This window comes from Drosophila mauritiana, chromosome X (assembly GCF_004382145.1).
Source record: "Drosophila mauritiana strain mau12 chromosome X, ASM438214v1, whole genome shotgun sequence".
Lineage (NCBI taxonomy): Eukaryota > Metazoa > Arthropoda > Insecta > Diptera > Drosophilidae > Drosophila > Drosophila mauritiana.
The window spans coordinates 1,822,157-1,844,115 of record NC_046672.1 but is presented as its reverse complement, the minus strand read 5'-3'; the positions used below and the strand labels follow the sequence as shown (position 1 = coordinate 1,844,115).

The 21,959-nt window shown below is 45.6% G+C and overlaps 3 protein-coding genes and 1 long non-coding RNA gene across 5 annotated transcripts; all 4 read left to right on the top strand.

Moving 5' to 3' along the window:
• Positions 1–44: 44 nt before the first annotated feature.
• On the top strand, positions 45–3,771 carry LOC117146619. 2 transcript variants are annotated; one of them, XM_033312949.1, is made up of 6 exons: positions 45–195; positions 262–1,726; positions 1,788–2,126; positions 2,190–2,862; positions 2,929–3,186; positions 3,246–3,771. In XM_033312949.1, the coding sequence occupies exons 1-6, from the start codon at positions 148–150 to the stop codon at positions 3,559–3,561; spliced, it is 3,099 nt and encodes a 1,032-aa protein (XP_033168840.1). In that variant the 5' UTR covers positions 45–147; the 3' UTR covers positions 3,562–3,771. The 2 variants fall into 2 exon arrangements, with proteins under 2 accessions (XP_033168840.1, XP_033168839.1); XM_033312948.1 differs by having other exon boundaries at positions 45–1,726.
• A 312-nt stretch (positions 3,772–4,083) lies between these two features.
• On the top strand, positions 4,084–6,629 carry LOC117146622 (coatomer subunit delta). Its single transcript, XM_033312954.1, has 8 exons — positions 4,084–4,278; positions 4,388–4,427; positions 4,494–4,717; positions 4,775–5,187; positions 5,249–5,446; positions 5,503–5,816; positions 5,892–6,003; positions 6,061–6,629. Exons 1-8 carry the CDS (start codon positions 4,276–4,278, stop codon positions 6,353–6,355), a joined length of 1,599 nt encoding a protein of 532 aa, XP_033168845.1. The 5' UTR covers positions 4,084–4,275; the 3' UTR covers positions 6,356–6,629.
• Positions 6,630–6,878: 249 nt separating this feature from the next.
• Positions 6,879–7,964, top strand: LOC117146629. The gene is made up of 4 exons (XM_033312961.1): positions 6,879–6,989; positions 7,060–7,121; positions 7,179–7,296; positions 7,488–7,964. Exons 1-4 carry the CDS (start codon positions 6,955–6,957, stop codon positions 7,573–7,575), a joined length of 303 nt encoding a protein of 100 aa, XP_033168852.1. The 5' UTR covers positions 6,879–6,954; the 3' UTR covers positions 7,576–7,964.
• A 622-nt stretch (positions 7,965–8,586) lies between these two features.
• LOC117146631 lies at positions 8,587–9,669 on the top strand. The gene is made up of 2 exons (XR_004459813.1): positions 8,587–9,067; positions 9,124–9,669. It is a non-coding gene; the product is annotated as an uncharacterized LOC117146631 (long non-coding RNA).
• The last annotated feature ends 12,290 nt before the right edge of the window (positions 9,670–21,959 follow it).

The window sequence follows — 21,959 nt, the reverse complement described above, 5'->3', positions numbered from 1 at the left end:
CACTAGCTAGATGTCGGAAAATCAAATAGTCTATCGATAACGATGAACGTAAATCGACGCGCACAGAATAATAGCAAATACGAATTTTGCTTAAAGCATATTCTTAGAAATTGATTTACCGTTAATGCCCCAACGACGCCCCCAAAAATGGCGGATCATAAGTATAGGCTCTTCAATGCGGTCGATCCGAGCAAAGTAAAAGTTCCCTTCAATGAAAAGTTCGCCAGTTTGACGCTATCCTCCCAAAAAAAACGACTCCAGGTGTCCCATGCGCCGAAGGATCAGCCATTAAAGAGGAACGCCCAGGAAACAGGGAAGTTGTCAGAAGCTCCAATGCGCGCCAATGTGGGAGCACCCGCTCCGTCCTGCGGGGAAAATACGGAGTACGTGCACACAGAACTTGACAATTCCGACTACATGGAAGCCTTGCAGCTGAGCGCCGACGGCTGCAGCCAGGATGTGGCCAATGAGGGCGATGTAGAGCTCCTGTCCGCTGGCATCAGCAATTTGAAAGTGCAGACCATTAATGAGGAGCACTCGACCAAGCCGGAGATCTCCATTTGCATTTCCTCCACTACGGAAGAGAACGTATCCGGCGACGACGACGCCGCCTCCTGTATCACCATATCCGATTCTAGCGAGGATGAGCAAGAACCCTTGCCTCCCGATAGCATGGCTATGAGTGAACGGGAAATTGTGGCTAATCCCGGCCAGGAAGACATACCACCGCCCATGCTCACAACCGAAAAAGTGAAGCGCATCGAGGCTTTTCTGCGCGATGTGTCCATCGAGCGACGCGAGATGCAGTGGAATGGCCCATTGACACCGCCCCCCCTCTCTTCTAGGAAGCAGCAATCCCGTCTAGCTGATGCGGACACCGAGTCCATGTCGCCCACCGACGAGGACTGGCAGCCACCCGCTACCAGGCCGATTTACAACAGCACACAACTGGCGAACAACGATACGCAGGTGAATACCATCTGCTCAGCAGATGCCACTCGATTGGATAGCAGCAAGCGGCTGGCAGACGACGAAACGGAGGCGAATACTCTCGAATCGGAGGAGCTTGAGCCCACAAACAGCAGCAAGCGTTTAGCAGATAATGACACCGAACTCAACACCCTGTGTTCTGATAGCTCTGAGACCCATAACTCGACGGTTCAGGACAATGAGCCCGTTCCTGATGAATCCATTGAAATACCGGAAACCAGCAGCGAGGGCGAGCTCACGCCGCAAAAGGCCAGCTCTGGTTCCTCCACATCGGAAAGGGACAAACACGGTTCTATACAGGTCAGCAGTATTAATATTTCAGCGAAAATCAACATTAAAATCAGCATTCCCACTATGGAGTCAAGTTCGGCGGAAGACGAGGATGAGCACTACTCTTCGCCCAGGGCCACTAAGTCTCTGCCCAGCTCGGAGGAGGTGCAGCACCAAGAGCACCAACAGCAGGAGCCTCAGAAGGCACTCCACCAAAAATCCATGCTGTCGGTGGATGATGCATCCGAGGATGAGAAGTTCCTCACCCACGCAGAAAAGCTGCTCAATCAATTGTACGGCAAGTCTTGGCAAACACCAGATGTGATCCGCACTCTTAAGCGCTCCAGTGGTAGTGGCGATAAGAAGGCTCCTCTGAGGCCCAGGAATATTCAAGCAACAGCGGTAACCACCGCTAAAAAGAAGAAGCCGAAGCCAGACGAAAGTGTTCTCGGGGACTTCAGCATATGTAAGAATTTATCCTTGTTTTTATCCTCCAACCGTTGAGTCACACGCGCTTTTATCCCCAGTTACCAAACCTCTGCGCACAAATCAGACTCCTTTAAACTCGACTCGTCTGCCTCCGATGCGCGCTGTCCAAACAGAGAGGCGTCCGCGGACTCAAAAGCCGTTGACACGTCCGCGCACCAATCATGTGGACGAGGATCGCTGGCGCAAGCTCATAGATTCCGACAGTGGGACAGACGCCTCCGACGATGAGGATGCAGATGCCACTTTCAGCGAAAGCGGTAGTGATAGCGACAGTGATAAGGACAAGGAGAAGCAGCCAAAGAGAGGCGACCTAACCTATCTAGACTTGAGCAAAGATGAGGTGGAGGTGATCAGCAATCCCGACCAGGACTCGCCGTGTAAGAGTTGATATTAGTATTTTAAACGGTTGACTCATATGATTGTGTAACTCTTTTTTCTAGCGCCAAAATATCACCCTCGCCTGGACGACATACTACGCTCATGTCGCGCCAGCGTTAAGGCAAAACTTCCTGCCACGCCTGCGCACCAGCCAAACATTCGTCGCCAACTTTTTACCCCTAACGCAGGATTCGAGAACCACAACCAAGCTAAGGAGATAGTGAACAGGGCGTTGGACCTAGACATGCTGGATGAACTGGAGAGCGACTACCTACCCGGGACTCCTGTCCACAGGAGAGTGCAGGAGGTAAAGAAGAAGCTTGGCATTGGGCAGCAAGGTCAGACAACTCCTCACGAGAGCCCGATTCTCAAGTTGCTTACGCCGAAAACGGCTACCCCCAAAGGTACTGCTCCGCCCAAAACATCTGCACCGCCAAAAGCTTCTGCCCCGCCAAAATCCACGGCCCGCAAACCTAGGAAGCAGAAGGATCTCTCACCCGTTGCGGGCCGCGGCAAGTTTGGCTTCCTGAAATCCCTGGAGGGACAAGTGAGCCGCGATAGGGCGGACAACGAGGCCTTCTTCTATCGGGAAAACTTCTCAAGAAATAAGGATCAGCTGGCCCAGCATCTTTACCAGATGTATAACGCCCAGGTGTTCAACAACGAGCTGAATGTGCCCATCATCTGGTCCAAATTGCTGCGCAACACTGCCGGCCGGTGCTTGAACAAGCGCATGTGTGTGATTCTCATAGAGACAACCAGATATCCTCCTTGAATTTGACAAATGTATTTTGTTTCCAGACTTAACCAGCGTAGCAGCGTTGTGGAACTGAGCGTCAAAGTGCTGACTACCGCGGACCGCCTGCGTTGCACCTTGATACACGAACTCTGCCATGCTGCGGCCTGGGTGTTTAATGGCGAGGGTGGACACGGACGGGTGTGGAAGATGTGGGCCCAAAGAGCCAACGACAAGTTCCCCGATCTGCCGCAGATCAAGGTCTGCCACAACTATAGCATTGATTTCAAGTATACCTACAAGTGTATGAGCTGCGACAAGGCGTAAGTTCTCCTAAGTGATATAAAGAATATTATTGTCATGCAGTTTTTACGCATCACAGGTCACATGCTCATTCCCGATCCCGCAAGGTGGAAGATTTGCGCTGCAGGATCTGCCGGGGACCCATCACCCTCTTCCTGAATAAAAAGGACAAGCAAGGAAACACCGTATCCACGCCGGCGGGCGAGGCGAAGGGATTTGCTAAGTTCGTTAAGGACAACTTCCAGAAGCACAAGCGCGACAACATGACTGCCGCACAGGTGATGCGCATCCTGAGCGTGGAGTACGCCAAGCAGAAGGGTCAGCCAGCGGAGGAGACAGCGGCGTCGATCGCCAGCCGAGTGGAAACGCTGACACTGGACGAGTCGTCCAACTAGCTGGGGTCTCTTTTGAGTTTTTGCTGGCTTCTGTTAAATGTGGTGCTACAAGCCATAAACCATTTTTGGTATATCATAGACAATTTGAAAAACTTAACTGAGATCTCAGTTCGTGCGAAGTCGACATTAGTATATTTTGTTTATTGTATTATATATTTTCTTAACCAGAAACATGGTTTCCATTAAAATTAAACGGTCATTCAAAAGCCAGTGCTGTGTAGCTCGTTTTTGCATAGCCGGTGGCGGCCGGTGTTGGTAAAGGCGATGCTTGGACTCATTACTTCTTACAGTGAAAAGAGTATGTTTGTTTATATATGTTAATATATGCCTGGTACAACCTATTAAATAAATGCTTTGCACAATCTTGAAATGTTCAATTCTACACTGGTAAGAAGTGATGGTGTCGTGAACTTGCTAAGGCTAGACACATAAAAATTTTCCAAATAGAGTAGCAAAAAAAATGGCAGGGTATCCATAAGCTTACCCCTTTTGGCCTAACGGGCATTAACACTGCGCTGGTCACACTATTCGCACTCACACAAAGCCACGGTAAACATTTGTCGCAGAACCGAACACGTCAGCTACGGGGATTGATTGTTAAACAACGTTTATATCGCCCCGCAAATCCGATCAGTAGCAGCAGTCCATCCTGCCCCGTCCGCATCCGATCCGCGAAGTATTTTCCAGGGCAAAAACGTGAAACGCAGCAGCAAAATGGTAAGAGCTCCGAGCTACGCACGCACACACCTACACGTCGCCGATTTTGAGTCTCATCGGCGGGGGTTATTGCATTCCGGTATTATCACTAAACCTATCCGACTTGCAGGTACTCATTGCTGCGGCTGTCTGCACGAAGAATGGCAAAGGTGAGTGGCTTGCATGCGCCCCAAGAAATAATCACTTTAACTAACCCGTAACGTTTGTACACGCAGTGATTCTGTCACGTCAGTTTGTCGAGATGACGAAGGCACGCATCGAGGGTCTGCTGGCTGCCTTTCCCAAGCTGATGACTGCTGGTAAGCAGCACACCTACGTGGAGACGGACTCCGTGCGCTACGTCTACCAGCCGATGGAGAAACTATACATGCTGCTCATCACCACTAAGGCCAGCAACATTCTGGAGGATCTGGAGACCTTGCGCCTCTTCTCGAAAGTGGTGAGTTGCACACGGAAGTACTCAAGCCCCAGTGTTAATCAGGCCCAACGCTTGCAGATTCCCGAGTATAGCCACTCGCTGGACGAGAAGGAGATTGTGGAGAACGCCTTCAATCTGATCTTCGCCTTTGACGAGATCGTGGCACTCGGCTACAGGGAGAGCGTCAACTTGGCCCAGATCAAGACCTTCGTGGAGATGGACTCACACGAGGAGAAGGTCTACCAGGCAGTGCGCCAGACGCAGGAGCGTGATGCGCGCCAGAAGATGCGCGAGAAGGCCAAGGAACTGCAGCGGCAGCGCATGGAAGCCAGCAAACGGGGTGGTCCCTCCCTGGGTGGCACGGGCGGCCGCAGCGGCGGCTTTATCTCCGACGGATTCGGCAGTAGCGGCGTGAGCAGCAGTTCCGGTGCCTCCAGCGCCAACATCGGCATCACCTCCATCGATGTGGACACCAAATCCAAGGCGGCTGCGTAAGTTCTTTCTCTGCTCTATTGAATCTAGACTCTTGGCTTATTGCTCCGATTTCATCAGCACTAAACCAGCTTCCCGCAATGCCCTCAAGCTGGGTGGCAAGTCCAAGGATGTCGATAGTTTCGTGGACCAGCTGAAGAACGAGGGCGAGAAGATTGCCAATCTGGCACCGGCGGCGCCCGCTGGAAGTTCCAGTGCTGCAGCTAGCGCCAGTGCAGCGGCCAAGGCAGCTATTGCGTCGGACATTCACAAAGAAAGGTAGGTTTCAGCTCGATTGTATAGTTAGTTATTAAATGCTTAACATCTATTTTCAGCGTACATCTGAAGATTGAGGACAAACTAGTAGTGCGTCTGGGACGCGATGGTGGCGTGCAGCAGTTCGAGAACTCGGGCCTCCTGACGTTGCGCATTACGGACGAGGCCTACGGACGCATTTTGCTGAAGTTGTCTCCCAACCACACACAGGGCTTGCAGTTGCAGACCCACCCCAACGTGGACAAGGAGCTGTTCAAGTCGCGCACGACCATCGGACTAAAGAACTTGGGCAAGCCGTTTCCCCTCAATACCGATGTGGGTGTGCTCAAGTGGCGCTTCGTCTCCCAGGACGAGTCGGCCGTCCCGCTGACCAGTAAGTTCACCCAAACCCAAACCACTTCTTGCCTCTCGCTCAGCCACGTGCTTGTGCTTCTCGCTTTTTTTCCAGTTAACTGCTGGCCATCGGATAATGGAGAGGGTGGATGCGATGTGAACATCGAGTATGAACTGGAGGCGCAGCAGCTGGAGCTGCAGGACGTGGCCATTGTCATTCCCTTGCCGTAAGTGCAGTATTGGCGTAGATGTGCAGGCGATTACTCATTCCATTTCACCCTTAGAATGAATGTGCAGCCTTCGGTGGCGGAGTACGACGGCACCTACAACTACGATTTACGCAAGCATGTGCTCCAGTGGCACATTCCCATAATCGACGCCGCCAACAAGTCCGGTTCCATGGAGTTCAGCTGCAGTGCCTCCATTCCCGGGGACTTCTTCCCCTTGCAGGTGTCCTTCGTCTCGAAAACGCCGTACGCGGGCGTCGTGGCCCAGGATGTGGTGCAGGTGGACAGCGAGGCGGCGGTCAAGTATTCGAGCGAGTCCATTCTGTTCGTGGAGAAGTACGAGATCGTGTAGGCCGCGCCGCTGGCCACGCCCACCTATGTAGTACATAAATATACATAATTTCCCGAGGTCATCCGATGCGATGCAATTAATCCAACTGCAGCGGCATGTTGAGAATTATTTTTCCATGTTCGAACTTTACATATTTATGGCGCAGACAGCTTCTCAGAGCGAGTATTTGATTCCAAAAAAAAAAACACCATCAAAGCCAATTAATTAAACTAATTTTGTGCACTCCAAGCGCTGCATATAATGGTATCAAATAAATTAATTGCAATTAGTTGTAGTTGGCGACTGCAGTGTTTTGTTTCGTGTGCTTCGTCGCACCCCTTCGATTTGAGTAATTTGTATGTAGATTGCTATGAATAAACCATATACAATATACACCAAAGTGGATTGTTTCTGGATTCTTAACTATTAACCCTTTGTTTTTAAACTGAAATAAGCATTATAAATTTGAGTCACTTTTTTTGCAAGTAGTGCCCACTGTGCATGGATTCTCAACGCCCGGCTTATTGGTATTGCCGTCTTCTCGGCAAGCGGTCACACTGGTCATTGTTTTGGTTCTGTTCTTGCTTTGTTTTTTCACTGCGGAAATAACGACATCGTCCATGGAGCAGCAACTAGAGAAAGTCCTAGCGGAAATGTAGGCACCCTCGATCCGTCCATTCCAGATAGTACTCCAAATAAACCACAAATCCATAACGTTTTTTCAGCGCCGCACGGCAGGACACAGTGGGAGCTCTGCTGGCCAATCGCCAGGGATTGTGTTTGGGCAGTGAGTATCAATGATTGGTCAGTGGCCTTGCCATAATGCCATAATGCATCTTTGCAGCCAAGGGAGACATTGATCCGAACGTGTCCGGCATCGGAATGGCCATTTCCGAGCAGGTGGCCAAACTGGAGCCGAATGCCACGGCTCCTGCAACGATTTGCCTTTACAGCGGAAACAAGTAAGTTGGAGGAGGGATCTGAGGGGGTGTATCTAGTTGGAGGTGTGCTACGCATACCAGGCTCCATTTGTAATCGAACAGCTCAAGTTCTGTAGCTCAAGGTACTCTTGGAATAGTCGGAATAGCTTAAAGAATGTATGAATTATATTTCTGCTGCGTATATTAAATGACATCCGTTACTTTCCCCGCAGACGCTGTGTCATCCAGAAGGACGGCGAGATCACGGGCGTTATCTTCAAGCAGCCGACGGGTACACCGGCGACCGCCACCATCAACTAACGAAAGTTGGGGCCTCAATCGCAACTCTCAGGCCAAATACGCAAGTCAAGATACGGATACAAAGGCAGATACAGATACTTATATCTTCCAAGTCGCGCCAGCTTCGCTCGATTCGCCCGATGGCAGCGCCTGTTACATTTGTCGCTCATTCTAACCGATAGCCATTACCATAAGCATTGTTTTGTACGACTCGCATAGCATAAGCATTACGGATTACGCATTAAGCACTGCTGTTACTTGATCTTATTTGTCTTAACCAGTCTAGCGCCATCAACATGTACATAAAGACTTTGTACGATTAAGCCCCAGAAAGTGAACACACCATGTACACCAATTAAATTTATAGCGATGAAGCAAGCCAGCTAAGAGCATTTGAACTTGGCCATTTACTCGATTTTCAAACGTAATTACTCAATCATAACGGCCTGGTGTGCTTCGTGCCGCAGTATCTTGCACATTTTCCGGGTTTGCATTTCGGGTTGGGTGCACCGCATCGAGGAAATGCCGGCGCCCACGTCATGTAAGAAGTTGTACACAAACGTGACGTGGACGTGGGCATGGCATGCTGCATGCAACAAGGCGGTAACAATGCAGCGGTATCAGTAGTGCCGGCAGACAAATTGCATCGCATTCCGCAGCCCGCTGGCTATGCTATCCACATTGAGTGTATCAATTGAAGAGATTGTTTCAAATAGCTAATCGCAATATTAGTTCATTACATGCGAAGTCCTTGCTGATGGGCATTCGCTTTAGAAGGCGTCCTTGCAAAAGAGGGAGGTGTGGGGCCTTAAGCTACTACAGATCTGCGACCCCTGGTTCCATGTACCTTGTGGCACCGCCGCGAGGTAGAGTTCGTTTGGTTGGTTTTGCGCCTCGGATATGCAAGCACATCTGCCAGGTAAACCCACTCTGTTTGCGGCTTGTGTCTACCTGTTGCAGCCTTGAACTTTCACCAGGGGCACTGGCGACCCACGTGTGGCGTCTGTAGAGGCGACTGAAGCAGTGGGTGAAAAAAAAAAAAAAAATCTCGATAAATAATCGATAGGGCGGTCAGCTGTGACACACTAATGTGAGGTCATACTAGATGTAGCACGAAGTAGCTAGAATGTACTAGACTGGATGCAACCCTTATTAGCTGCACCCGATAAGTTTGGTATTATTCGGTTATCGAAGAAAAAGTGTTGTTCAGCTGATCGTGATTTCCGCCGATGGCCTACGCCTCGACTAATGTTTCCGGTTCGCCTTCTTTTCGATCTGAACAGTCAACGCGTCAAGTTGTAAAAGTGCGACGAAAATTTTAACTTGCGGTCATACGGAATTTTTTGTCGTGCGAAATATCGAGAATACGGCGTTCCTTCGCTTATAGTGGTGCGCGGAATAAGTCCGGCGTGTGTTTTCCCGGCGATATTAAGCCGTAGAGATCGGCGTTTGTCACGGCCCTCTCACCGCCGCTTTGCCGCCAAATCCTAGCTTCGACTGGGACAAACTGCAGGTTAGTCAACCTCAAAATATTGACGGACGGTAGTTTGACACGGAATATAATCGCAGCCGAAATTGAAGCCCGGTGGGTTTTCGCTGGACGTCTTATACTTTCGCCCGGGTCCTACGATTTTACGGATCCGCTACCGGCGGGCAGAAGGAGAGACGGCAACTGCGCCAGGCCGAGTAGTGGAGCGCCTTTCCAGCGAGCCGGAGCAAAGGACCAGCCGCAGCAGCCGGACAGCGACCGCCCTAAATCGGGGCCACCAGGAGGGATCTTTAAACAAATAAAAATGCAGCCTAAGTAGAGCTTAGAGTGAGGTTAGAGTGAATAGAATTTTCTTTAGGCTTGATCGGCAGTCTAGAATGTCGAAATTAAATTAAATTCCAGTTGAATCGAACAAAATTTCTAAGTGTACGCTGAGATATGCCGAAAGCCAGACCTAACCTTACTAAAGAGTATTAATTCCACCTGATCGCCATCTTGGACATAGAGTGGCAGAAATTAAAATTATTCCTATGTAGTTTAGGTTTAACGTTAAGCCATAAGAATAGGTTCACGAGTAGGAAACTCGGTCATACCGTTTAATAATTTTTCTTGAATTTAAAAAAAAATGAATTCTTATTAGTGATTAAAGTTTTAAATAGTAAGTGATCTAACCTAAGCTAATTAAATTTTCTTTGGAGTTCCTTTTCGGAAATTACTCATTTAAATATTCAAGTGGGGATCTTTAAAATTTTTTTTCATGCAGTCGTGTTATCCAAAAATTATGCCTCTTTATAGTGTTTGTGGAAAAAGCCACCTTTTCGTTTCAGCTCATTTGCGCCGGGAGATCGATCTTTCGCCGAGGAGTGAAAAGTTGAGTGAGTCTCATTGATAAAATTTTATTCTTATTGGAAATGTTCGGTTGTAAACCGAATAAATTTTGCTAGAGGTCATCTTATGTTGTATTCACACTGCAATTAAAAAAATATATATATGATAATGGAGTGGCGAGAGCAGCCAATTGAAATATAAAGAGAAAAGAAAATTTAACCGAATTTATTAGTGGCTCTCTCTCAAGCAGAATTAACTTTCTTTCTCGTTAAAGATTCGGTATAATAAAAACTCAAAAAAAATAATAAATACAATTAAAATAAATTAAATTAAAATTAAAAATTAAAATTAAGAAAGAGATTATAGAGAGAACGGAAATTATTAAAGATTTAAATGAAAAATGGAAAATATATATATTTAGCCCTAGTATTTTTAACCTTTAATTGTAATGATCTCGAACATCGAATTGAACTACCTTTTCTGATCTCGCAACTGCGTGAATAAACCTTGCTTTAGATCTTTTGAGTTACACTAGCCCGTATATTATTTGTATATTTACTTGGTTCTTTAGTATGTACTTATTTTTAAATATAAATATTGTTATTAATTATTAAGCCTTGATTGATTTTGAAAATATGAAGTTCTAAGAAAACCTAAATACTGACTCGGCTGATGTTTCTCCTGACGTAGGGCACTGAAGGGGCCACTAGAGCTATGCTCTTAAGGGAAGTGGTCTAAGGTAGGGCAGGGCAATGCGCGAACACGATTCCACCGGTGCTTCGCAGGCGAAAAATTCTCAAACCTTCCTCCCAATCTAGAACTGTCCGCTTCCGAAGGTATTAATTTGCTTCCTCCGATTTTTGTATCCTAGCTCCTTCATTTTGTTGTTGTTGCAAGCACGCTCAATTTCTCGATCTTATTAATTGTTGTCCGTGACGAAAAGAGATCTGTACAAGCAAGACCACCACACCCATTGCCATGAGCTAGAGCCGGCCTCTAAAGCGTGCACCCGCAAGTACAGGTTCTCCAGTCTTTCATCATTTCTTTATTCGTTGCACGTTACAGTTTAGTTAAGAATAATAATGAATAAGATAAAGTGGCGCCCAACGTGTGGGGCCTTAGTGAGTTTTTTTTAAAATTCATTAAGACTCGCGAATTAATATTTTCAATCCTTTCTTTAAATTTTCTGTCTCACTTCCAAAAATTTTTGTGTTTAGAATTGGTTGTGGAGTACACGTCAAGTCAATACTAATATTGCTGACTGGCCATAACTAAGACTGATCCCAAAAATTTTCCTAAGTGTAGCAAAGGGAAATGTGGATTTTGCTGAGGAAAACAGAGTAACAGTAACTTCGGTTAGGTTTCTGTCCCGGTTTTATCTACTTCCTTGAGCTAACTAAACGCTATTCTACAAAAAAAAAAAAAATCATTAACGCAACATGACGGAAAATCTTTGCGTTACTCAAGAGAAATGCAAGATCCTCATATAGTTGACGATTTTCCTCTATTTACTATTCGTTTAAATAAGATAGAGTTTCTTATAGGTTGGAATATTCGTGCCAAGGAAAAGGCACGATCCGAGACTTAACTGATACACCTACTGGTGGTGTTGAAATTTAGTCTAACATGGAATATCTTATTTTAATGAAACTCCGTCTACGCCTTCGTGAGAATTTTGAGCCAAAATAATAGACAGCCCTACGAAAGGAGAACATCAAGCTAAGAGTTCAGTTTTATTATCTTTTTCGCACCTTATCGCTGATATTTTTACGTATAAGTTTATTTTCTTTTTGCTCGCCATTTTGAACCGGTAATTTTTAGCAAGTATGATGGGGTTAGACCGATCACCAACTAGGAAATCTCCTAGTGTCTCAAACCCTGTTTGTAAATTATGTGCAGCCGAGATCAGCACACAAGATTTGTATGTGACAACCTGTCACCATGAATTTCACAGGGAGTGCATTGGCAATCATTTTAAAAAAAGTGAGATCTGTCCGAGGTGCAAACTAACCTGTAGGCCTCCAGCCGAAGCGTCCGAAAGGGTAGGGAGAGAAACTCGCAGTAAAACGAAAAATCTTCCAGCCGCAACAGTAGACGGGGGTCCTTCGACATCAGCCAGCGGTGCTAACGCAAATGAAGCTAGTTCAAGCGCTGTAAGTGCTAATGCAGCTTTGTTAGCCATGGAGCGGAGGCTTCTAGCAACGTTGTCAGAGAAGATGGCTGATTTAGTACAGAACGCTATCACCTCAAGCATGCAGCGAATAATGCCCACTCCGAGTCCAGCTGTAGTCGTTACAGCCAGTGAAATGTCCGCTGATCACCCAAACGAATATGAGAGGCAGTATACAGCATCGCCAAACCCAGTTCCTTCTCCGCGAAGCGCTTCTTCCGATTTGTTTGATCGGCCAGATAAAGTCGTCCACATATTAAATGGTTGGAAAATAAAATATTCTGGTGTAGGAGTGTCAGTGGACAACTTTATATACAGAGTCGAAGCGCTTACAAGGCAGACGTTGAACGGAAATTTCAACCTGTTATGCAGAAACATAAGTGTATTGTTTGAAGGCAAGGCGAACGACTTCTTTTGGCGCTATCATAAAGCCAACGGTGAAATTCTGTGGGAGAGATTTTGCACAGCCCTACGCCTGCAATTTCGACAGAGTCGCGACGACGGGGACATAGAAGAACTGATCCGGAATACCAAACAAAAACCAAATGAATCGTTTGATAGTTTCTACGACACGGTATCCGAGTTAGTCGACCAGCTAGAACAGCCTTGGACAGCCAACAAACTTGTCCGCGTGCTGAGAAATAACCTTCGTCCAGAGATCCGCCACGAAATTCTAAACTTAGATGTCCGAACGGTGTCGGAGTTAAGAGAGATTTGTAAGCGAAGGGAGGCATTCCTGGCTGACGTCAGAAGATGTAGTAGCTACGCAAAAGATACCCCGTTTAAACGTGAGATTTCCGAGGTCTGTCAGGAGAGTGAAGATGAGGTGAAGTCAACATACGGAGCTGAGAACGAAATCGAAGCTTTTTCCCTAGTGTGTTGGAATTGCCGAGTCGAAGGTCACCGATACCAAGAATGCATAGCCGAAAGACGAGTGTTTTGTTACGGGTGTGGTGCTGCAAACACATACAAACCAAGTTGCAGAAAATGCTCAAAAAACTTCAAGGTCGGCATGTCGAAGTTGCCAGTCAAACCGAAGACTTCGAATGCCGCAAGGAATCAGTCGACAATGACCGATCAGTAGAGAACACCAATAAAAGTGTGTCTCTACTCCTCCCTGACGTACCAATTAAACCGGCTATTAGACTGCTTCACAGCAAGATTTCGGAATTACGAAACGTCTGTATTTCGGATTCCAGAAAAACTCCAGCAATTCTTAAACGAAAACCTCGCAGTGCTCGACGCTTGAAATTGTTCTGGAAGAATGTCAAAAAATGTAAAGCCAGTTTGGATTACATCAGATCTATTCCGACAGGACCTCGAGACCCTCGACCGTTCTTACCGATTCGCTTATTGAATCGCCTAGTCTACGGATTGTTGGATTCAGGCGCATCGATTAGTTGTATTGGAGGAGGGTTAGTGCGAGCTGCGATGGAAGACAAGAAGTTTAAGTCGTTGATAGGAGAAGCTGCGACAGCCGACGGGAATTCTCAACGGATAGTAGGACTGCTAAAGATAGAAGTGGAATACGGTGACATCAAAAAGCTTTTGAAGTTGTATGTCGTGCCATCGTTAAAACAGGATCTCTATTTGGGAATTGACTTTTGGAAACTATATGACCTCCTTCCTGCTAACTTGAAAATAGCTGAAATATCGTCGCCTGAGCCCAACCAGCAAACGGTGGTGGATCAGCACGAATTGTGTGAAGGTGACAAAGCCAAGTTGGCCTATGTAATCAACTGTTTTCCTTCCTTTAGCCAGGAAGGGTTAGGTAAGACGAATTTGGTCTCTCATTCGATCGATGTGGGCACCGCTAGGCCTGTGAAGCAACGGCATTTCCCTGTCTCCCCCGCCGTCGAAAAAGCAATGTATGCGGAAATCGACCGGATGTTACGCTTAGGGGTGATAGAGGAGTCTGAGAGTGCTTGGTCTTCACCGATCGTAATGGTGACTAAACCAGGCAAAGTCAGAATTTGTCTTGACTGTCGAAAGGTCAATAGTTTTACGGAGAAGGATGCATATCCGTTACCCCAAATAAACGGGATACTGAGTCGTTTGCCGAGAGCTGAGTACATATCGAGCCTAGATCTGAAGGATGCATATTGGCAGGTCCCTTTGGATCCTAAGTCTCGGGACAAAACAGCTTTTACCGTCCCGGGTAGACCGTTATATCAGTTTAGAGTCATGCCTTTCGGGTTGTGTAACGCCACGAGCACTATGTCACGGTTAATGGACAAAGTAGTGCCGGCTCATTTGAGAAACGAGGTTTTTATCTATCTAGACGACTTACTAGTAGTATCTTCTTGTTTTGAGAGCCATTTGAATGTACTCAGGGAGTTAGCCCTGCAGATAAAGCGCGCGGGCTTAACGCTAAACGTCGCTAAAAGTCACTTTTGTATGCGACGAGTACGCTATTTGGGCCACATTATCGGAGACGGTGGAATTCGCACAGACCCTGAAAAGGTGGCCGCGATTACCGATTTCCCATTGCCTAAAAGTTTGAAAAGCTTGCGCAGTTTCATGGGATTGTGCGGATGGTACAGGAAATTCGTGGCAAACTTCGCGACACTTTCTGCACCATTGACTGACTTGATGACCACGAAGCGGAAGTTTGTACTAACGAAGGAGGCAATTGAAGCGTTCATCAAGCTCAAAGAGTGTCTTAGCAAAGCTCCAGTCCTGTGTAGTCCGGATTTTGCGAAGCCGTTTGCCATACATTGCGACGCTAGCAAGTCAGGCGTGGGTGCCGTGCTAGTACAAGTGTCCGAAGAAGGTGACGAGCGTCCTATCGCTTTCGTTTCGAAGAAGCTGAACAAAGCTCAACGAAATTATACCGTCACAGAGCAGGAGTGTTTGGCCGCAATAGTAGCTCTCAAAAACTTCAGAGCATACGTGGAAGGACTCCCTTTTAAAATAATAACCGACCATGCTTCGCTCAAGTGGCTAATGTCCAATCACGATCTAAATTCACGACTGGCGCGATGGGCATTAGCTTTGCAAAGATTCAAGTTCGAGATTGAACACCGTAAGGGTTCTTTAAATGTCGTCCCGGATACATTGTCTCGTGTAAACGAGGAGATTGTAGCCGCGGTGGACTTGCAAGAAGACTTAATTGTTGATTTCGACTCTGAATTTTTCCAGTCTAGTGACTACGTAAAGTTGGTAGAGACCGTAAAGGAAAATACCTCGAATTTTCCTGATCTCAAGGTGGAGAGCGGGTTTTTATATAGAAAAGCCGAGCACCTGACTGGAGAACGAATGCATGACGAATACGCCTGGAAACTTTGGGTCCCCAAAGAGTTGGTATCGAAGATTCTGGCTCGCGCGCACGATAGTCCGTTAGCTGCGCATGGTGGCATACACAAAACCTTGGAAAGAATACGGCGATATTACTTCTGGCCCGGTCTCGTTTCGGACGTGAGGGCTTATATTAGTGCGTGTGAGGTTTGTAAGAGTACAAAATCTCCAAATTTCACTCTCAGACCGCCTTTGGGAAAAGCGCCTGAATCGCAGCGATTCTTCCAGCGTTTGTTCATAGATTTTCTCGGACCGTATCCTAGGTCAAGGAGCGGCAACATAGGAATCTTTATTGTTCTGGATCATTTTACGAAATACGTGTTCTTGAAACCCGTAAAGAAGATTGATTCCAGCGTCGTCATAAAGTATCTGGAAGACGAGTTGTTCATGACGTTCGGAGTGCCCGAAGTGATACTGTCTGACAATGGTTCCCAATTTCGAGCGAGGACGTTCCAGAAACTTATGGAGCAGTACGGCGTTAAGCACACTCTGACCGCTGTTCACTCGCCTCAGGCAAATGCTTCGGAGCGCGTGAACAGATCAGTAATTGCTGCAATCAGGGCCTATCTGCGTCTCGACCAGAAGGACTGGGATGAGTTTCTCAGCCGAATATGTTGTGCGTTGAGGTCGGCGGTGCATTCTAGCATTGGTACTAGTCCCTATTATATGGTATTTGGGCAGCACATGATCACGTCAGGGTCGACGTATTCGTTGATCAGACGCCTAAATCTCCTGGACGATCGTTCTCTAAAGTTCGACCGGCACGAATCTTTCGAGATAATGCGGAAGCAAGCTGTCGATCAGATGAGAAACAAGCATAACGAGAATGAGAAGCGGTATAATATCCGTTCTCGTGAGGTATCATTTGTCGAAGGGCAAGAAGTTTATCGGCGGAATTTTAAGCCAAGCTGTTTCCAAACCGGTTACAACGCCAAGTTTGGACCGACGTTCGTGAAGTCTCGAGTTCGGAAGAAGATCGGCAACGTGTATTACGAGCTGGAGGATCTCCAAGGACGAGTTGTGGGTACCTATCATGCCAAGGACATTCGGCAGTAAGGTGCTTCCAGTCGGTCTCAGCCTAGTGTGTCAATGAGTACCCTAGTCTGAGTGTAGCGGGGGGGTTTTGTAGAGGCGACTGAAGCAGTGGGTGAAAAAAAAAAAAAAAAATCTCGATAAATAATCGATAGGGCGGTCAGCTGTGACACACTAATGTGAGGTCATACTAGATGTAGCACGAAGTAGCTAGAATGTACTAGACTGGATGCAACCCTTATTAGCTGCACCCGATAAGTTTGGTATTATTCGGTTATCGAAGAAAAAGTGTTGTTCAGCTGATCGTGATTTCCGCCGATGGCCTACGCCTCGACTAATGTTTCCGGTTCGCCTTCTTTTCGATCTGAACAGTCAACGCGTCAAGTTGTAAAAGTGCGTCGAAAATTTTAACTTGCGGTCATACGGAATTTTTTGTCGTGCGAAATATCGAGAATACGGCGTTCCTTCGCTTATAGTGGTGCGCGGAATAAGTCCGGCGTGTGTTTTCCCGGCGATATTAAGCCGTAGAGATCGGCGTTTGTCACGGCCCTCTCACCGCCGCTTTGCCGCCAAATCCTAGCTTCGACTGGGACAAACTGCAGGTTAGTCAACCTCAAAATATTGACGGACGGTAGTTTGACACGGAATATAATCGCAGCCGAAATTGAAGCCCGGTGGGTTTTCGCTGGACGTCTTATACTTTCGCCCGGGTCCTACGATTTTACGGATCCGCTACCGGCGGGCAGAAGGAGAGACGGCAACTGCGCCAGGCCGAGTAGTGGAGCGCCTTTCCAGCGAGCCGGAGCAAAGGACCAGCCGCAGCAGCCGGACAGCGACCGCCCTAAATCGGGGCCACCAGGAGGGATCTTTAAACAAATAAAAATGCAGCCTAAGTAGAGCTTAGAGTGAGGTTAGAGTGAATAGAATTTTCTTTAGGCTTGATCGGCAGTCTAGAATGTCGAAATTAAATTAAATTCCAGTTGAATCGAACAAAATTTCTAAGTGTACGCTGAGATATGCCGAAAGCCAGACCTAACCTTACTAAAGAGTATTAATTCCACCTGATCGCCATCTTGGACATAGAGTGGCAGAAATTAAAATTATTCCTATGTAGTTTAGGTTTAACGTTAAGCCATAAGAATAGGTTCACGAGTAGGAAACTCGGTCATACCGTTTAATAATTTTTCTTGAATTTAAAAAAAAATGAATTCTTATTAGTGATTAAAGTTTTAAATAGTAAGTGATCTAACCTAAGCTAATTAAATTTTCTTTGGAGTTCCTTTTCGGAAATTACTCATTTAAATATTCAAGTGGGGATCTTTAAAATTTTTTTTCATGCAGTCGTGTTATCCAAAAATTATGCCTCTTTATAGTGTTTGTGGAAAAAGCCACCTTTTCGTTTCAGCTCATTTGCGCCGGGAGATCGATCTTTCGCCGAGGAGTGAAAAGTTGAGTGAGTCTCATTGATAAAATTTTATTCTTATTGGAAATGTTCGGTTGTAAACCGAATAAATTTTGCTAGAGGTCATCTTATGTTGTATTCACACTGCAATTAAAAAAATATATATATGATAATGGAGTGGCGAGAGCAGCCAATTGAAATATAAAGAGAAAAGAAAATTTAACCGAATTTATTAGTGGCTCTCTCTCAAGCAGAATTAACTTTCTTTCTCGTTAAAGATTCGGTATAATAAAAACTCAAAAAAAATAATAAATACAATTAAAATAAATTAAATTAAAATTAAAAATTAAAATTAAGAAAGAGATTATAGAGAGAACGGAAATTATTAAAGATTTAAATGAAAAATGGAAAATATATATATTTAGCCCTAGTATTTTTAACCTTTAATTGTAATGATCTCGAACATCGAATTGAACTACCTTTTCTGATCTCGCAACTGCGTGAATAAACCTTGCTTTAGATCTTTTGAGTTACACTAGCCCGTATATTATTTGTATATTTACTTGGTTCTTTAGTATGTACTTATTTTTAAATATAAATATTGTTATTAATTATTAAGCCTTGATTGATTTTGAAAATATGAAGTTCTAAGAAAACCTAAATACTGACTCGGCTGATGTTTCTCCTGACGTAGGGCACTGAAGGGGCCACTAGAGCTATGCTCTTAAGGGAAGTGGTCTAAGGTAGGGCAGGGCAATGCGCGAACACGATTCCACCGGTGCTTCGCAGGCGAAAAATTCTCAAACCTTCCTCCCAATCTAGAACTGTCCGCTTCCGAAGGTATTAATTTGCTTCCTCCGATTTTTGTATCCTAGCTCCTTCATTTTGTTGTTGTTGCAAGCACGCTCAATTTCTCGATCTTATTAATTGTTGTCCGTGACGAAAAGAGATCTGTACAAGCAAGACCACCACACCCATTGCCATGAGCTAGAGCCGGCCTCTAAAGCGTGCACCCGCAAGTACAGGTTCTCCAGTCTTTCATCATTTCTTTATTCGTTGCACGTTACACGTCTAGGCCTCCGTCGTTGCCTCTTTTTCGTTTTTTTCCCTGCGTTTCTGTGGGTGTCGAAAAGCTGCGGCTGTGCAAGGTAAACACCACAGAGACAACAAAGTTGATAAAACATGACAAAAACAAAAAATGAGCACCGAAATTGGCACCAAGGTGCGTTTGTTTAGCCACCGCAATAAAGCCTTCAACTCGAATTAAGCGTTCAGTGGATGGATCCCCATGTGACCACTGATGACCTATCTCTGTGTTTGTGTTTGAGAGCCCCACTCAAATTGTTCCCGCTTCGTGACCCTTATTACTTATGCGCAGCGTTGACATAAGAAACACAGGGCATTGCAGAAGTATTCCCATTTTTGAAATGCCACCATTTTATTATGTCTATCTCTAAAAATTGACGTGGATACCCAGAATGCCGAACGCAGCGAACATTAACCCACATTTTTCTTGCTCATCACTGCGAGCTTCACTTTCGTTTTTATAGAACTGAAACCACGACGCGGAAAACTGGTTACCTTTCCCAACGAAAGTCATCTCTCGAAAGCGAGATGATTCACGTTGCAGTCGAAGAGAAATTCCAAAGTGCGGCGATGCATTTTTCACATACATACATATGCATGCAAGTACATACATATATATCGAATCTGATCTGATCCACAAATAAGATATTCGACTATTTGAGATATGAGAAACAATGAATTAAATAAACAAAGAACCTCATTAAGGTCATAATAATAAGCGGCAACACAGGAATAATACACAATAATACAGGAATACAAAGCCTTCCAAAATAACACGCTTTTTGTTTACAAAAATGGAAGAAATCGTCTGAATATGGAGTGTCATACCTCGTTGGACTCGTAATAAAATTTCCCATCGGATGGCATTCCAGTCTGGAAATAATAAATTTTCACCATTTTTCGCAAAAATTCATGATGTTACCCCTTACGAAAAATCAAAATTTTGGCATAAAATATTTTGTTTGAAATCATCAGGAAAATTATAGGGCTCGTTAGTTGGGATCATTAGCTGCATAAAAATGTAAATCTTATATCTGTGCGAAGTTTTTTGGGCAAGTTATGATGAAACACCTCCGTAATGAAACTAGTTTTTCTCAAATACTAATTTTTTCACCTAAAATAATATGTTTTTTATTCATAACATCTAAAGTATTGGTCTAATCATTTAATGTGATATCTCGTTGCAATCGTAGACAAATTTGCCATCGAATGGCATTCCAGGCTTGAAATGTTGAATTTTGACCATTTTTCGGAAAAATTCATGATGTTACCCCTTACAAAAAATGCAAAATTTTGAAAAAAAAAAAAATTTTTTTTTTCCCCGTAAAAGTGATGGGGGCAGTTAGTTAGGATAATTAGCTGTGAAATAATATATTTTGTATGCATGGGCGACCTTGTGTTGCCCTGTTATCAAGAAAATCAATCTAAAATAACGTATTTTAGTATAATCCTGATTTTCTGTCCAAAATGATGTATGATTACCAGAAATAGCGCGATGACAGTATAGTGAGCCATTCCTGTTTTATGGGTGTTACATCTCGTCATGATCTTGGGTGATTATGTCATGGGCTATTCGGCTAATCGCGGTCTCCAAATTCCCTCAACTTGGAGTATAGTTCGATGGGCACCAATTACTTGATTTTTATAGCTGAACCGCAAAGAAGTTGTAGGCTGGTCAGCAGGTGACGCAAAATCGATTGAAATAAAATAATATGCAACAGTGACGACGACTTCTTTCATATAAAAAGCTAACGCTCGTGAATCATCGGATTGGGGAACTCGATTTCGGGTGTTCGCCTTATTTGGTCAATTCTACAGCCGATTCGGAGTATTGCACAATCTGCATGAATCATTGGCCATTTGGCTGAATGCCACTGCTTGGCATCTGCTCAGATAGCCCCCAGTTACTATCATTGTTTTGCCAGATAGCTTTCGGAATGTAATACTCCGAACTTCAAAGTAGAAACTGCACTTGGTTATGGAGGAGTGTGTTCTGCCCAGCCGTGACGTCTTTTAAGTGGTCACCTAATTGCTTCACTTTGGGGAAAGATTTGCATGCCATGGGAGTCGTCTGTCTGGCTGTCTGGCGGAAAGCCTTAAATGGGAAAATGGAATATTGAAAAGGCACACAATGGCGGGATGCTATCTCCGCCCTTCCCCTATTGACTCTCCCGACTCGTATTCTCGGCCAGCGATTGCATAATCTCGTCTGGCAAGTGTTTTGCTAGAGATTTCGGATTCGTGCACGGGGCATTACCTCTAGATCGCCATGCCATATACCAGAAGCCAACACATCCCAACTCTGCCTATATACCAGACAATTAAAACAATTGATGCGATTTCTCGCACAAATGTGCCAAACACGAACGTTCAATTTATATTTAGTCGATCGCCTTCATCCGTCAAATGATCGTCAATGGCCCCCCTGCCCCCCATCGATTCGTTTTCCCCCTTTCGTTCAAGAGCCACTGGCAAGAAACTAAACCGATTCAAAATCGATCAGTGATCGGTGATCTGGCGTTTGCTGGTGCCTGGAGCGACTGCATTGTATTGACATATCGCGAAGTGATTGCAATCTCTCGTTACATCAAAGATCAAAGACATACATAAGTGCTGAGACAACTTTGGCTCAGCCCCTCGGTGTTTCGCCAGATCGGCATTCTCCGATCTGGAATCACTGGAATCACTTTCTACTTTCACTGCTGCACACTGGAGGAGTTCACTTCGCACTTGGGCGCTAACATGGCTGGAATTGACGTCAGCGATTGGGTTGGTGACGGTGACCTCCACTGGGCCACTGGGCTGATGTCTCTTCCGAACAAATTCCATGGCGATTGGGATGCAACCGACGATTGCATGTAATGCATACATCTATGTGTTCAGATGGACCATGTGCACCTTGGGTGGAGTCTGCGGCGCAGATGCCAGAAATACCTGATCTCGAGCGCCCGTTGATTGCTAATTACTTAGTTGGGCAAACAGCACTGGCACTTGTATACTCAAGGGAACCTCAGCTGATCACACAGATCGGCGCTTCCGCAAAGTTGGCGTTACAGCTTTTGGTTGCAGGTGTGGTGATGTGTCCAAGGGTTAGCAGCCTA

Coding starts and splice junctions, on each gene's coding strand:
- LOC117146619 (XM_033312948.1), top strand. CDS start 148: ATGGCGGATCATAAGTATAGGCTCTTCAATGCGGTCGATCCGAGCAAA. Junction 1,727..1,787: donor TCTCGGGGACTTCAGCATAT/GTAAGAATTTAT, acceptor TTTTATCCCCAG/TTACCAAACCTCTGCGCACA. Junction 2,127..2,189: donor TCCCGACCAGGACTCGCCGT/GTAAGAGTTGAT, acceptor TCTTTTTTCTAG/CGCCAAAATATCACCCTCGC.
- LOC117146622 (XM_033312954.1), top strand. Junction 5,447..5,502: donor TCGGACATTCACAAAGAAAG/GTAGGTTTCAGC, acceptor ATCTATTTTCAG/CGTACATCTGAAGATTGAGG. Junction 5,817..5,891: donor GTCGGCCGTCCCGCTGACCA/GTAAGTTCACCC, acceptor CTTTTTTTCCAG/TTAACTGCTGGCCATCGGAT.
- LOC117146629 (XM_033312961.1), top strand. CDS start 6,955: ATGGAGCAGCAACTAGAGAAAGTCCTAGCGGAAAT. Junction 6,990..7,059: donor GAGAAAGTCCTAGCGGAAAT/GTAGGCACCCTC, acceptor ACGTTTTTTCAG/CGCCGCACGGCAGGACACAG. Junction 7,122..7,178: donor CCAGGGATTGTGTTTGGGCA/GTGAGTATCAAT, acceptor GCATCTTTGCAG/CCAAGGGAGACATTGATCCG.